We start from the raw sequence: 16,086 nt of genomic DNA, 5'->3' as shown, positions 1-16,086 counted from the left end.
TTGTCAGACACAACGCGGACAGCACCTGGAGTGATCACCTGTGTCCGAGCTGTAGTCACCAAGTCTACCAACAGCCTCCTGGTACACCTGGTTTCCATGGTGATGGGTTGGCAGGCCACAGAGGAGCTGAGTGGAGCCTTGTTCAAGCGGAGTGTACCAGAGAGTGTCCTAGCTAAAATACCCAAGGACTGGAACTACGCGCCACTGGAAGCACGGGGAAAGGAGACTGCCACTAAGAGTACGCACATACTGGGTGTCACATTCTCAAGACAAGAGAGTAATTAGAAACATAAGGACTATTCTTCAAAAACTAACAGCAAGCCTTTCTTTCTCCCTCCAGCTGTCATATCCCTAGCCATTCAAGCCACGTCCTTCATTTTCACCAACCTACCTATGGCTGTAGCGTCTCTGCCCCTCCCCATTCGCTTCCTATTCCAAGTGGCAGAGAAGCACCTCTCCCAGCATGCCCGGCAGCTGCGCTTGGTGGGCCTGTTGCTCTGGGCCTTGCTAGGCTGCCTGATCCGGGGCCTGGAGGACCCAGACACATTAGAACAGATCAGTGGTTTGGCCCTGGACCGTGGGGCAAAGGACCGCCTGTCCCTGCTGGCTGAGTGCCTACAGGCTGCTATGGGCATTCAACAGAAAGTAAGGGCTAAAGGTTATATATTATAAATGATAATAATATCAGTAATAATAAGTTTGGGGTTTAATCACAATTTAGGGTAAGGTAGGCATTATATTGTTCTGTTGTGGTGTTTCTAAAGTACAAATACAAAAATCAATCTTGAATTTCTACCTCTTTATACGTTATATATGTCTAAAAACCCTGAACCTGTACCCATATTGATCGTTGATTTGATTTTCTTACTCATTTACCTTTGTGGTCTGTTGTGTGTCTGGCAGGGTGTTCCTAAACCCACAGTGCACAAAGTGCTGCAGGCTCTGGAGGAGAAAAGACCCAAGTGGACAAACATGCAGCTGCAGAAGGCCCGCAAGCTCTGCTCAGACAGGTGAGAGGTCAACTGCAGGGATTTAGCAAGAGGTCAAGGTCAGAATCTTATTGATAAAGTTTATATTAATGTTTTCATACATTCAGGAAAGTGCCATACATCTGTTATCAATCATTAGTCTCAGTTGATATTGATTATTCATGTGCACTGTCAGCAAAAAAATGAGGATTCATTTTATTCAGATTATTTTGATCTTAAAAACAGCTTTTTACAAAATGAATTTCCCAGTTCATCATTTGAGTGATTTATCAATAGTAAGATGAAGGTTGAGGGCTGATAGTCTGATGAAGGAGGAGGTTCAAACTGATCAAACTGACTGATGGTGTATTCAGCCACTTTCCATTCAATATAGATACTGAATAAAACGATGAAAAAGAATGCAGCTTAGATTTGCTTTTTTTTTTTTTAATTGAGCATTCAAATTCTGATGTATCGTATCATAAAGATCATTTTTCATTGGAAAGCTCTATGAGTAAGATCAATGAATTTCACGTGCTTGTTGTGGTAAATGGTGGACATGCCGTCTGACTGAGTGGACTGCTGGCTGGAGTGATGGGAACAGCTTTCACTTTGAGTTGATCTGTGACCTTTGGCTCTGCGTTCTGTAGCTTCTTCCCAGAAATTGCATCTCTGGTCGCTCACTTCATCATAACAAACTCTGGATGCATCCATCCTCATAAAAAGGTGATTCAGCGCCGTAACACAACATGTATAATTAAAAAAAGAAAAGGAATGAAATAAATAAAAACACTAAGTAGATTATGGCCAGTTCTAGGAAATGCTGTCTGTTCAGTGACAGGAAGAGGGGACGACATGGGGGAGAAAAAAAAAAAAGACAAGAATCAGGGGCTGGAGGGGTGGGGAGGAGGTTGAGTGGAAAAGTGAAAGAAGAGTGATTATGTATCACCTGTCGGAGGCATTCAGTGGGATCATTACTATTCATTAAACTAACCTTCACAGGGAAGTGACGCCTGGCTTGTAAACAATCAGAATACAGTGTCAGAGAGGGAGAGAGAGAAAGAGAGAGAGAGAGAGAGAGAGGTGGATGTAATCACTCCAAAAACAACTGGCACTTCACTCACTGGCATCTCTCTCTCACACACACACACACACACACACACGTACGTACAGTGAACCCCTCTACAGAGAACATTTGCCCCTTGCGAGCCCTCCCACCTCCATGTTCCCTCATCCCACTTTTCCCCCTTCCTTTTCCAACTGTACCCCCCCCCCCCCTTTTCCCCACGCCACCCACCTTGTCTTTGCAAAGTAATTTGTAGAGGAGAAGATTATTGTTCTCCATCATGGTGACCCTGGCTGGGCTGACGGGATGCATACACAGATGAAGATGAATGCAGTTATTCCTTGGCGGAGGTCTGCCTCTTTCAGGGCACATTGGCCCTAATGACATGATTGATAGGCTGTCCCAAATCCGGAGGGGCCCTCATTAATCACCCCGCTGACTGAATCCAATCATCTGCTTCACCTGCACAGTGATGGACAGGAAAGGATACAGTGCAGGTGCTGACACGGATGCACAGCCACCATCGGCGACAACACCGCCGCCGGGCCAACAAGCAAAGGAATGAGGGGATGTATGTGGACGAGACGGGACTCCTCTTCCTTTGCCACTCTCAATGTCAAGCAGCCAATGGCTGGCTGACAGGCGACACCATTTCTGCCACCTTATAATTACAAAGGGGAAGAGAGAGAGAGAGAGAGAAAGAGAGAGAGAACAATGACAGGAAGTGTATGTGAAGGAGAAGATTTGATGGACGGTAGTGTGATACCCATCCATACAGGAAGGGCAGGAAAATGATGCAGGCTTCTGCCAGGGTTGCGGACACGTACATGCATGAGGACCTTGACACACAATTACACACACATATACACGCTTAAGAACACATACACCAATCATTTTTAGTGCAGCAGCATCCTTCGGACAAAATCCCCTATGTATCTCATGAATGGTAATGAAAACAGTGGAAATTATTTTGTTATCTAACCCTCAATAATTTGTATTTCTTATTCACTTTCACCAGCGTTAGCCTTGGATTGCAATGTTTTCAGAGATATTCGAACATAGAGAAATTTTTTTCTTTGCCAAAAGTGCATTTTAAGTTCATTTGCCCTCTGGAGTGAATGATTTCTCAAAAAACTAAAAAATAGTTAAATTTAAACTCAGGGGTCATGATTCACCCAATTTTCTTGTCTGTAATAAATTTCAAATTTTATCCCAAATTCCTCTCTAAACTGGAAAATACTTCCCCAGCCAGAGGTGGTTTTCAGATACAAGGTGACACCCTCCCTCTTCCTGTTCCTTCTCCTTTCTCTTTGCCCCACTCTGTGTTTTTTTCTCTCTTTGTGTTCCCTCTCCCATCTCCCCCTTTTCCCATCTCTGTTTCTCTTTCAGTGTATTTGAGCGAGAAAGGGAGAGCGGAGTCGCTGCGGCTGAACTGACTGAGCAGAAAATAGGCCTGATGCTGCTGGAGGTCTGCCACAAAGCAGGTGGCAGCGAATACCTGAGGCAGATCTATCACATCATCCAAGGCAATGAGGTAGGGAAGCACTCCCTCTCCCCAGCAATTAGGTGGCTGCTGGCCTGAGGCCGCAGGCTGTTCATGAGGGGGAGACAAAGGGAAGAGGGCTGCTGCTTGAGTGCAGTCTGCTTGTCTGATCTTCTGTTGTTCAGGTGACCTCAAGGGTGCAAACCTACAGTGATTTCATGTGTTATATGCTCACCACATGGAGAGGAGAGGCAGCCGCATGGAGTTCCAAGAGTTAGCATAGAGCTCCTTGGAGGAGATCAGAGCGAGAAAGAGCAGCGATTCTTTTTTAACTCAAGTGGAAGTTATTTTAGCTGAATTCACTTCAGAAAAAAAAAGTTTAACAAATAAAAAGTAGCAGTTCTCTAGAAAGTTAATTGGAGTAGATATATATGTACAGTATATATTATATACATAGAGTTTATTGATATTTTCCTTTAAATGAAAAAAGTTTGCATTTCTTCTCTAGTGAAAATCAAACTTAAACATCCACAAACAGCTTGCTGCCAAGACACCAATCAGTTCAGTATCACATGTACTAATGGACTGTATTCCTATTACAGTGGCTCTTTTGATGGCAGAGAATATCAATTGTGGGATGAGGCTGGCAATATTCTGTGCTTTTGTCACTGTCAACGAATTCCATTAAGAGACAAAAACCAACTGCGCATTAGTCCATTTCTCTTCTCCACCGTGTCTTTTACACTCATCCCTATTGGTTCTTACTAAAGATGCACATCTTTTTTAAAAAGGTTTTTAAAAACAATTTTGTAAAATAAGTTGACACTTTTTAGCAAATGGTACTCTAACAGGAGGAAGTTATGTCTTTGTTGGGGACTATTGTCATCTGTAGATTTAGTGTGTATTTATACTCAGTGTTTATAATGGCAGATTAGTTTTGTCATCCAGTGCAACAATGACATTCCTTCATTACAACAGAGGTCTTGGATACCCAGACAAAATGTATTAGTGTTAGTGTTAGATCAGTTCAGTGTTGGTTGTCATCTTTTCGTGGAATTTGTTGATAAAAATCACCAGCGTTATCCTTTAAGTAGAATTAAGCTTAATTATCTTTAATGGAGGAATTGCTCATGTAGAATGCAATCATTAAAATTGCATTGCAGAAAAAAATAATATCACAATTCGTAATAATAATAAAGATAATGATGACAATACTAAAAAGCATATAGAGCTTTCTGTACAGAAATCACAACATATATGTTTGCACCACAGCTCCACTCTCATCCGGTGTATGTGAAAAATGCTCAAATGCTTGCTCAATTATACTTAAACAGAGTGGAGGACGTTCAAAGATCACTACAGTATATGATATATAGGTGTAGCTGCAGTAATAGAGTTTAAAGTCTAAACAGCCAGTTGCAGCTCATGGGAGTGTTACTGACATGGTCCTCCTATAGACTGTCTATTAGGACACAGCATGGAAAAACACAAGCATAAGCAACATATACATTATGCTGCTGTTGATGGAATCCATAAACAGCTATAACTCTATGGAGCAATTTGGGAGAATGTGAACGAGATTCCCAAGCACGCTCCGAGTTACCCTCCCGGCAGCTCCAGTATCTCTACTTACCCAAGGTCGAGGCAAGAACACGCAGGTCAGGGACACACCAGGCTGGTGGTGAGGTGGAGGGAGAGGGGGTTCGGAGGCCATGTCAAGCTGACGGATGGGAATATAGTGGATTCACACCAGGATGCCCATGTACACACAAACACACATCGAGACATACTGTACACACACTCATTACTTTATACTGTACATCTTGTAAGCCACCTGCATTAAGTAAGCACTGCAAAGGTTACAAAAACAAAAGTAAAAAATGTAGTGGTGTCCTGAAAAATCTGTTTCTCTTTCTCTATGTCTGCACATATCTATTTGTTCTAGTGTTTTCATTACTTTATATCTGAAGCGGTGTGATTAATTTCTACTTTTGTGAGGCTGATCAGTTAGGGAATATGTGGATAGAGAGCATTAATATGCTTGTCTGGAAACAGTGCGGCAGAAATCCTGTCTGAACTTGATTAGTTTATGCTTTTGTTGGGTCAGTCAAACGTTACGTCAGTGAAAAAAAAAAAAAAAAAACAATCTTTCAGAAGTTCATTATCATTATTGCAAGTTAAAAAAAAAAATCCAAATGTCAGCTACACACCGAATGTCCTAGTGTTTGCTCTTTTATTGTTGCTCTGTTCTTTCAGTTTGAGGAAGTTTGTTTCCCTTTCAGTTTTAAATAACTTTTTGTCCTCTATCTGTTGGTCTTAGTTTGTCAGCCTTTTTTCTTTCCACAATATTTCACTGTCAGTCTGTCATAACATGTCTTTTTTCAACCTTGCTCCTCTCTGTCTGTCCTGTGTTTCTGCACGCTTTTCCCTTCAATAGGAGCTGTTGATGTCTCAACTGAGTGGAGGCACAGACTCGCCAAATGAACCTCCTCACTTGTTGAACTTTGGCCTTGGCTCTGACAGTCCCATGGACACAGCCTGTTTCAACCCTCTCCACCAATTTGACCACATTGGCAAGAAGAAGCTGGATCAGGTTTGCCAAGCATTTATAGGTTATCATCACAGTTGCTGACAAACAATTTATTTGTTATTTATTATAGCTATATGAAATGTCTGGTATCCTATAGTGATTATTGGAGCGTCATTGCTTCATGTTGGTGTCGTTATAACTTTCTCCCAAGGCCAGAAGCATAAAGTTGAAGGTTTGGGGCTGTTTGAGTCTCTAGTGAATTGGATACTGTGGCAATCTCTGATGTTGTCAGGTCTTTCTGGGGCTCCGCTTCCTTATTCTCTATAGGTCGCTGCCTTTTCCATGCACAAGTCAGAAAGAGAACACTGAGAAGGTGAAAAGATGAGAAAATTTTTTCCGCCATAAAATAGTGAATAATGTTAGAGGTGTGCAGTCTTAAAGTGCACTTCTTTGGGGCTTTGAACCGTATACCCTCTTACCCCAAACTTATTCCCAGGAGTGCCACCATGATGTTCAGTTAATTGTTAGATTCTTTTTCTTCCCTTAAAAGGGATACGCCTAGCTACAGGTAGCATTAGTTCAGTGTGATATTTTTCAGCTTTCCCCCTCATTTTTATCCTACTATCAAGGGAAGTAACATTGATATAACAAAAAAAAAAAAAACAATCAACAAAAGCTAGTATTTCCTCAAGACGGGCTTGGGTGTGTCTTTCTAATGTTTAGAATGGATTAGATATATTTATACATTTGTGATCCCCTGTAATGTAGGAGTGTTGCCGCTATTGTTTTTCGAGAACAGACACGTTTTAATCCTAAGACTTTGCCTGTTTTCGGCTTATCACAGGAGGCTGCATAGCTTTGCATAGAAACACCCTATTAAGAGAATGATTAAAATGCCTTCTCCGCTTCAGGTGCCTGTGTTGTTTGTCAAATAAAATGGAGGGAGGAGGGAAAAAAAAGTTACATCCATCAATCACCTATGAGGAAGGAGCAGAGGAGGGGGGGTGTGTGTGGATGGATGGAGGAAACGAGTGGAGTTCTCCTACTTTTGTCAATAAAACTCAGCCTGGAGTTAAGAGTGACATTTTGGCAATCAAAGCAATCTGATTTTTATTTGCTTTCCCAATATGGTGCTTGTGCGTCTGTGCGTGTGTGTGTGTTTTAGAGAAAGAGAGAGAAAGGAGAGAGAGAGAAAAGGAGAGGGGGTGGGGGTTGGCGGGGTGCCATTGAAGATGGAGAGAAAAAAAGCAGAGCAGTCAGAAGAGTAACGACTCCCTCCCAAAATTGATTTATCTTTCTATAAATGATGGCTACATCCCCCCAAATGGATTTATAAATTAATTGCTGTCTTATTGGAATAAAAACCTTCTTGTGCGGACATGATTGATCGCCTGGTGTCGGTGGCCTGCGCTGGGGACCCCCCTCCTCCTTTGTTAGTGGGTCCCAGCTGGAGCGGTAATGCACTGATGGTATTAACCCTGATTAATAACTAACAATGTGCTATCCTCATACATCAACAGAGTGCCGTGGTCGACTGGGCATGGGACTGGCCAAGGCTGCTGCCAGCCTATCAGGGCATGAGTCAGGTCACCTTCAAAACTCTGCTGGCCAACAGGTAAAACAGTAATTTCACTTGTTACATGTACACATGTTCACTGACAGCAGTGTGTGCCTGTGTGCGGAAGTGCAAGTGTGTTTTTGTGTTTTCATTATGATCCTCACAGGTGTTTTTTGTTTTTGAGGAGTTGTTTCATGAAATAAAAGCCTCACTCCTCAGAGGCTTGTGCTGCGTCAGTTGCGTCTTTACCTGCACAAAATGAGGTGTCCACTTGGGACTCCTGAGGCAAGTTTTCTGCCACCTCCAAATTCTCTTTTGACTTAACTTTGGCACAAGCTTTAGTCATTGGGGATCATATAGTCTCGTTGCCCTTCATCAGAGGTTCAAGCTTTCGCTTTGTTCAAAGGCCAAGGGGCTCCTGTGGCTTCCAGAATGGAGGCTGAGGTGTGGAAAGAACTCTTTGGAATAATGATATTGGAGCACTAAAATATGCTGTGTATGTTGAATCATGGCATCCCATCTTTGTGAATGCACATGCACATGTGTGACTGACAGCCTGTGTGGACAAAATGTTACGGTATTCCTGCTTTTTGGGTACTTTGGAGGCCTTGAGACGGATATAGAAGTAGTCAGAGATGGAAAAAGAGCGGCTGGCTCAGATCTCGGTGTCACCTGATTGAAGAGTTTTTCGCCCAAGTCCACCTCTCCTGTCCCATCCTCCCCTTCCCCCCTCCTCTCCTGTTCTGCTCTGCAACGGGCATAAATATTTATGCAGGTATGTGACACATATTAGATGGCAATACTTCAGGCTGTTCCCTGTTCTCCATTCACAGCTGTCACGCTGCCAGCTATCAGGGAGCCATGGGGCTACTGCACCTTGTCTCCACGCCTACGCCCAATCCATTCTAAATCACCACCATTGTAACACACACACACACACACACACACACACACACACACACACACACACACACACACAAAACACACACACACACACACACACACACACACACCTTTCTAACAAAGGGCAAGCTCTGCATCTGCCAAGGACACAGGTCTAATAAGGGTGAAGTACGCAGCTCTGTGCTGTGACGAGCTTTGTCGCCTTCATGCCTCTACCCCCTCTTCCCACTCACGCATACACACACACTCCATTCTTCCTCCCCTTATATGCTGCTTTGTTGCATGTTAAAACAGATACTGTCATTGCTTGACTGAGCCAAATTAGTGTTGGGGCATTCACGAATAGAAACTGAATGAAGTCAGATAGGAAGATAGATTGAAAAAAGAGAGATTGGACTTGCAGTTTGAGACTGTGATTGACGTGGGGAGACAGAGAGAGAGAGAGAGGGCAGTCAATACTGACAAGGCACCAAAAAGTATGAGGAAGGATGGGAGTGGGAGGGGGTAAAGGTTATATAATTCACCCTAATCTCACAGTATCAAAGTGTCTGAGATTCTGTCATTTGCCTCATTAGCCTCTCTTTGTTGGGCCAGAGGAGCAGATTTCATGGAGGATTTGGAGAATGGCTTTGGTTCTGCCTGAGACGCTCACACAGAGCAGGAAGTTAGTTTCACGGCTGGCGACATGTAAGCTGTCAAAGTTTTCCTCAGATCCATCTCTGACTCAAAAATATCTCTCAAGCTATAGAAGGCCATTCACGGGATAAGCTCACTGATGTCGGAGCCACTGATCCATTTGTTAGTGCAGATAAGGATAATGCTTTCTGCGTAACTGCAGACTAAAGTGCCCTCGGCTGTTTTCACAGAGGTTTCACAACAATTACTCTTTTGCTACCTACAGTTGCTGGACAAACCGCATGTAATGATCTTATTCACTTGACAATATTAATAGTAATAACGTTGCCTTTATACTGTACAAAAAAACCTATCATTATGACCTTGTGGTTATCTGTATTTTCTATCTTGTAAGTTTTAGTCTCCTTGAATGACTTCCCTTCTCTGTACACAGCCAATAATTTTTTTTTCGCTCCCCAGACTGTGTGAGTTAGCAGTGTGGCCCATTGGCCTCCTATATATTGTTACAGTGGCAGGACAGTTATTGTGTCCAGGGTTTATATCACATTCTAATGGAGCAAGGCTATGAGTTAAGGGCGGTAGGCTTTTACACCCAGGCTGTTAAATCACTGTTCAGATGACTTCATTAGCAGAGCTGGACACATGCTGAGACACTTGTGCCTGCACACACATAAACACACACACCTGCACAGAGATACACTTTCATCCTGCTACCTTGACGGTGTAACATCGGGGGCCAGACAGGAGGGAAAGTGGATTTATACAGGTGTGTGTGTCCTTCTTTGTCACCTGTCACTTCAGTTCCCTCAGCACGATGGCTCATCCATCATCTGCAGATTGAGCTTTTCAGCAGAAACCAGACTGATTAATACTACCCTAGGACCCCCAGGGTTGACTGGCTGACTGGCTGACCTGGCTTCCAGGCAGGCTGGCTGTTTGAATGCATAGATAGATGACTTGTAGGTGGGCTAACTTTTTAGCCTGCTTGTTTGCTGGCTAAATGGCAGGCTGGCTTGGTTGGGTATAGTGATGTAGGGAGTAGTGATCAGGTGAGGTTTAGCTGGATAAATGATAGGATAAATGATACTTTGACTGAATGGCTCATAAGCTGACTAACCTGTTGGCTGTTAGCCTGCTCCGATGAATGACAGGTCTCGAAAAGGGATTGATGGATGGGGGATGAACTGACTGGGAGAATAACTAGCTGCCTGTTTGCTGATGGCTAGAAGCCAGACTGAGACTCTGAGCCTAGTTTTACCCAAGTTAGCAGGTCCTGTGCAGAAACTGTGCACTCTTTCAATCATTATAAACGTCCTGAAAGACTTTTCAGTAGATTTTTTATTTTGGGGTTTCCTTGAGATTTTTTTTATAAGCACCTTTTTACACTACCATCACTTTTTTCTGTCTTAAATGCTGCCAGTTAGTTGTTTGATAGATACTGATGTAGAGTTGACTTATGAAAGAGACGCTGGCAGAAATACCACACCATACAGTATTCACAAATCAAGGTTCAGACCTCAATAGGACTACAGTGTATTTCAGTTTATATCATCTGTCCTGATGTGTATTCACTCACTTCCTTTACCGTCAGTCTCTATCAACTTTTAAGTATGGTTCCTTTTTTTAAATGCCAAAATCAATGACATCACATGCCCAGGTTAAATATGTGCTTGACATTTCACCTTGAACAAATTACAAACAAGGGTTTGTGTTAATTGTCATGGTCTACTGATGGAAATGTGTCCACACTGCCTCACTGTTTGACTTCAAATTACGAGCTGCCCTTTGTTTCTACCCTGGAGGCAGGGAGTCAAAGTACTAAGTGGTTCAACTGATACTGAATAGTTTCTCTTAAACCAGTGATCTCTGAATGGATCACTCATCTACTGTACTTTGTCCTTGGTCACCCTTTTGAAATCCTCTTTTCTTTAGTGAACATTTGTAACTCTTTCACAGCATACTTTTGTAAGAAACAGTCAAAAGCAACACAACCCCTTTGTAGGTTGGAATTAATGGCTTATTCTTTATTCTGTAACTCTAATTGTGTTGCAAGGACTTTATGAACTGCAGTATTTTTGTGTCATTTTCCTGTTCCATCCAAAGAAAATGAAACAAATCTTTGAAAGAAGTGTTGCTACGGACTAAAGTCACATTTTAACTGTCATCTGCCAAGGTGACTTTTTGAGACTGTTTCTTTGCGTCTGTGTGTCAAAGAAGGTCCTCTGACCTGGTTGATAAGGGGTAGCCTAGTATGAGAGATGAAGCTTCATGTGTCACAGGGCGACTCTTCCACTCCATCATAAGGACCTAATCTCACCCAAGGACATTCAGGCTTACATCTACAGCACCGGTCCACTGCTCCAGGTACTGCTTCCTAAACCCAGTGCGGCACAACATGACGACTTCATACGCTGACCTCCAGAATATTTTAAAGTTAGATATTCTATGGCTGTTGTTCTGTTTTTAAAGCAATATTATGAGTACGCATTTGTCCTCATGATTTTATTTCACACGCTGACAGTTAAGAGAGTACAAGCAGCATTGACCCATAGATTTGGTGGCCTAATATGGTAAGCTACTCTGTAACTACTGAACACTAAAGCATTTCTTCTGCATTGTCTCATTGTTGCTGTTACCCCTCAGGTCCATAACAATAGCAGTTTGTGGAAAAATGCCAGTCTGTGGCATTCTCTTGCTTGAGCAGCTCCTTAAATTGCGGCGATAGACACTTGTGCTTTCAGGAAGTGGGCAATCACCATCTGTTCCTGGGCGCTGCCATATGGCGGGCCTTTTTCTCAGGGAATAAAATAAAAACAAATATGTCAGAATGTTCGTCTTCCTCCACGGACGCTGATCAACCTGGGGAGAAGCTGGATCTGAGTGTGTCTGGATTAATGGTCTTACTTTACGCTTCAGGGAATGAGGGAGTATGTGCTTGTGGTTGGTGCGGCTTTGTGTGTGTGTGTGTGTGTGTGTGTGTGTGTGTGCAAGTACATGCGCATGCCTGTTTGAGGATATGCACATGCTAATGCACATTTATGTACCTGGAAGTATTTCTGGAATCATTTATCTGACTTAAAGGGTGATGCTGCCATACCATTTTGAGCAGCTGGTTGCCCTAGTCTTGGAAGCATTAAACAACACAGGAGAAAAGAACTTCAAGGTTAGCCAGAGTGACATTTCATGGCTGCTGCTGCCAAAGAAACTAGAAGAAACACTCTCAAGCCATCATCAGGCTCTCCGTCTTGCGAGGCCAGAAATTCAAAAGACTTGTCACTTTTGAAAATCAGGAGAGTGTGATGTGTCATTGAGGAAGGGCTTCTTTCTTCTCTTGTTGATCCCCTTGTGTATGTCCCCTCCGCTGACTGACAGCTGGGGATGCAAGTCTGAGTTAGTGGAGACAGAATACATCTTTTGTCGGCTTGGTTATACATGGTGTGTTTTGTCTTCGCTACCCCTGGACAGCGCTGACACATTGAGGCTTTCTTTAGCCGTAAGCAGGTGGCGGAGGAAAGGGAGGAGCTCGTGCACACAAGTCTTTTCCAATGCCTGCCTGTGTGCATCTGCACTGCACCAACTTGTATACTGTATGCATATCATGGAGGGCGTACATGTGTCTGCCTGCATGTGTGTAAATGTTCACTCTTATATTTCAGTGTGTGTGATATTTGGAGGTTTGCTCCAAAGGCGAATAAATCAGTGATGCCTGGGATAAGGCCGTGGCCCCACCTCAAACTGCACAGACAAGCTGAGAGGCTCATTAATCAAACGGCCAGTCACAGATGTGATGGCTTCCACACAAACCGCCAGCAGACTGTGAAAGTCACATCCAACAGAGTCAACTGTCAGCCAGGCAGGCAGGCAGGCAGGCAGGCAGGCCGCACTTTCCCTCTCCCCCTCTCTCTTTCCCCTCTGTTGTATTTATCTCTCAGTCTCCCTTTACCTCCACTCACCTCCAGCATGATGCCTCAGTGTGATACATCTGAAATATTTGTCTTGTCCCTCTAAAAACGATCTGGAGGGTCGAGGCAAATCCATCTTCTCAGAGAGTGGTCATGGTCAAACCATTCTAGAGACACGAGACATCAGTCATTACAGCACATTGCTCTGTTCTCTGTAGTTACAGAAGACTCTGTGGTGCAGTACAGTTTCTCTAACCTCACCTATCTCTTGTAACCTAAATACATTCTAATGCATTTAATATATGAAAGTCGATAGAGGGGCAATGATTTTGCTTATAGGAATATATTTGGGTTAAGTTTGAATAATACCTAATAACAAATGTCATTCATTGTGTCCAGCTCTTCGTATATATGCTGACACAGTAAGAACAATTTGACCTGTAATTTCCACTGTATAGAACATTCAGGGGTAACACGTCATGTGAAAATGAGTTCTCCGTTCTCTTTCTGGTTATTGTCTCACATACTGGATCACATTCTTTTCACATTTTACTCCTGCAATCTCCACATCCAAGGGGTTTAAATTGGTTACAATTGTTAACAATAGTTACAATAATATCACTATTCACTGATACAATTGTTAGTGCATAGTGCTTATGCCACAAGGCAAGCTTCTCAACAGGATTATCTGCTTATCCCTCGTGCATTGCGAACTTTCTGCACCTGACCTCTTTAAATTTCCTTTTCTAAAATTGCGATTTCAGATAATTTCATAACATAAATAGCAACCTCTGTGATTCTTCCAACTTCCAACCTTGGATGGATAAATAGTTGGAGAGACTCTGTAACACCAGAGCTAAATGAAAATACCATTTAATCTAGTGAAAAGCCCTCCAAGGATGGATAGAAATGCTGGATGGAACAGGGACAAGACAAAGCCACCCGCTCCTGATTAAAAATGGCAAGTCCCAAGGCTGTTCAAATACACTGGGGTATTTGATGGTACAAATATAAAGACAGTGCTCCACACAGCAACTGAAAGCTATGCTTTTGTCTTAAGTATGGGTAATGCTGTTGGAAGGAAGGAATTTGTCTTGTTGCGATGCCAGGATTTTGAGGATGACACCAGTGCGGTTGGAGCCTCACACAGCTGAACTACATCTTGCATGATCACTTTTTGCTACGCAAACCTTATGAGCTGCTATTTAAACCAGGTTTTTATAAATATAAAATGAGCAATGATTTAGCAACTGTATGGCCTATTTAACACTTTTTTCTCAGCAGTCGCCCTCTTTTCTTTTAGTGTAAGATCAGAAGCAAAAACGAATGACAACCCTGGCGTGTTGTGTCTAATCACATGAAGGAAAGGTTCATGTTTATGTTAGAGCAAAGGGAGCGATCTGTCTATCATCTCTTGTACGGCTTATTTACTAAAATTACTAAAATAATGTGTATCTTGAAAAAATGTTAATTTAGTCTTGTCACATCGTATTGAGTGAAGCTGTGGACTGGCATTGCAAGCATAGCAAACACAAAAACATATTAACACTACTGTGGTTTTTGCTAAGTTATCCCACTTTACCTTCATGTATTTTGTTGCTACACATGACTTTGGGAGCTTAGCAGCAAATTTTGTTCATGAAAATCTAGTATGTCCACTGGGTATTTGTTTTTGTGAGCTCTACCAGCAGAATAATTCCATATTTTGCCCCTGGAACCAGTTTTGTCAACCAGTTTAGATGGACTGGGACTCAGTTCAAGACATGGCGGACTGTTTGACGTGCTTGCCATGTTTTCCCGCTGATTTATTGAGTTGACTTTTTAGCTGACTGCAGCAGTCCATTGTCAAGAGCCAGACTTTGACCGTCTGTTCCAGCCCATCATTGTATTCTTCTTCTTACTATTATGTTCCATGTGCCATCTTTATTCAGACCCTCTGGAGGTGATACTGACTTATGCTTTTAGCTCACAGAATAGCTTTGCTTGTTTGATGAGTGTACTGAAGGATTATGCTGTAAAACTCAATGTTGAATTGAAAAAGTAGTAGTAATGACATTCTTATTTACTTTGTCAATATTGCAGTCATGAGCAATAGTAGTTAAACACATACAAATACAGTTGTAAATGTTAATGTGCATTTGCCTGTATTTGTGTTTGCTGGAACATCAATGCAGCCTAGGAGTTAGAAAGACCATCCAGTTGCTGAAAAGTGTAAGAGATAGATTTTATTTCCGGTAGCTGCCAGATATCATGTTATACATTTTGCAAGACATTGAGCCTCTCTATACTCACTTGATGCAGGTCATTCTAGAAAAGGGCATCAGCTAAATGACTAAAACATGCTGTCTATGTGTGTCTGTGTATGTTTGTGTGTGTGTGTGTGTGTGTGTGTGTGTGTGCGTGCACGCTCCTGTGTGAGGCAGTGTTAGGTTTGTTTTGGTGGTACATCACGAGGTTGTATCCTGTCGCCAGGCTCATTAGCCCATCGGCGGCGCCCAAGCTGTTCCAGCCAATCGCTATGCTCCACTCGGCTCTGCCATTTGCATGGGGTCCAGGAAGAGATAATTAGAGGGATCTCTGCCTGTCACTGTTAATCTGGGACTTAGTGAGGGGCTGTGACGCCGACATGCTGATGGACTGACACACATGTCGGCACACACACATGCAGTGCGGTATTATACTCATGTACACACACTGGCATCTGATATACGCACACACATGCACCAACGCCAAGAGTAAATACAGTACCTGCACACACACACTAGCGCTATGCACAGGCAAACACACACAAACACCATCTCTCTCATGTTTCCTACCCAACTCTGCTGAAGCAGAGGGTTAGACTTTATTAACTCCCTCTTTTTGACCAGTGACCAATACAGTTGGCTTTGTGTATCTTTTTTTTTTTTTTATCTCTAATACTGCAGCATATTACACTAAAATATATCATAACGGCTTCTCCATTGGTATGTGAATGATAGCATGTTGACTCAGTGGCTGTTTACACCAGTTGTACTATGCTGTTGACACAGGTTTTAGA

General features: G+C 42.7%; 1 protein-coding gene across 1 annotated transcript in view; it reads left to right on the top strand.

Annotated features, from left to right (window-relative positions):
• kiaa0825 (KIAA0825 ortholog) overlaps nt 1–16,086 on the top strand; it is a 110,527-nt gene that overhangs the window by 40,814 nt on the left and 53,627 nt on the right. Inside the window, exons 16-21 of the mRNA XM_022756474.1 lie at nt 8–238; nt 341–645; nt 904–1,010; nt 3,424–3,568; nt 5,955–6,110; nt 7,568–7,662. Coding sequence (XP_022612195.1) covers nt 8–238; nt 341–645; nt 904–1,010; nt 3,424–3,568; nt 5,955–6,110; nt 7,568–7,662 — 1,039 coding nt within the window. The remainder of the gene's footprint in view (nt 1–7; nt 239–340; nt 646–903; nt 1,011–3,423; nt 3,569–5,954; nt 6,111–7,567; nt 7,663–16,086) is intronic.

This window comes from Seriola dumerili, unplaced genomic scaffold, assembly GCF_002260705.1.
Source record: "Seriola dumerili isolate Sdu_G_001 unplaced genomic scaffold, Sdu_1.0 BDQW01000017.1, whole genome shotgun sequence".
Classification (NCBI taxonomy): domain Eukaryota; kingdom Metazoa; phylum Chordata; class Actinopteri; order Carangiformes; family Carangidae; genus Seriola; species Seriola dumerili.
The sequence above is the reverse complement of the archived record's forward strand: the minus strand, read 5'-3'. Positions and strand labels throughout refer to the sequence as shown.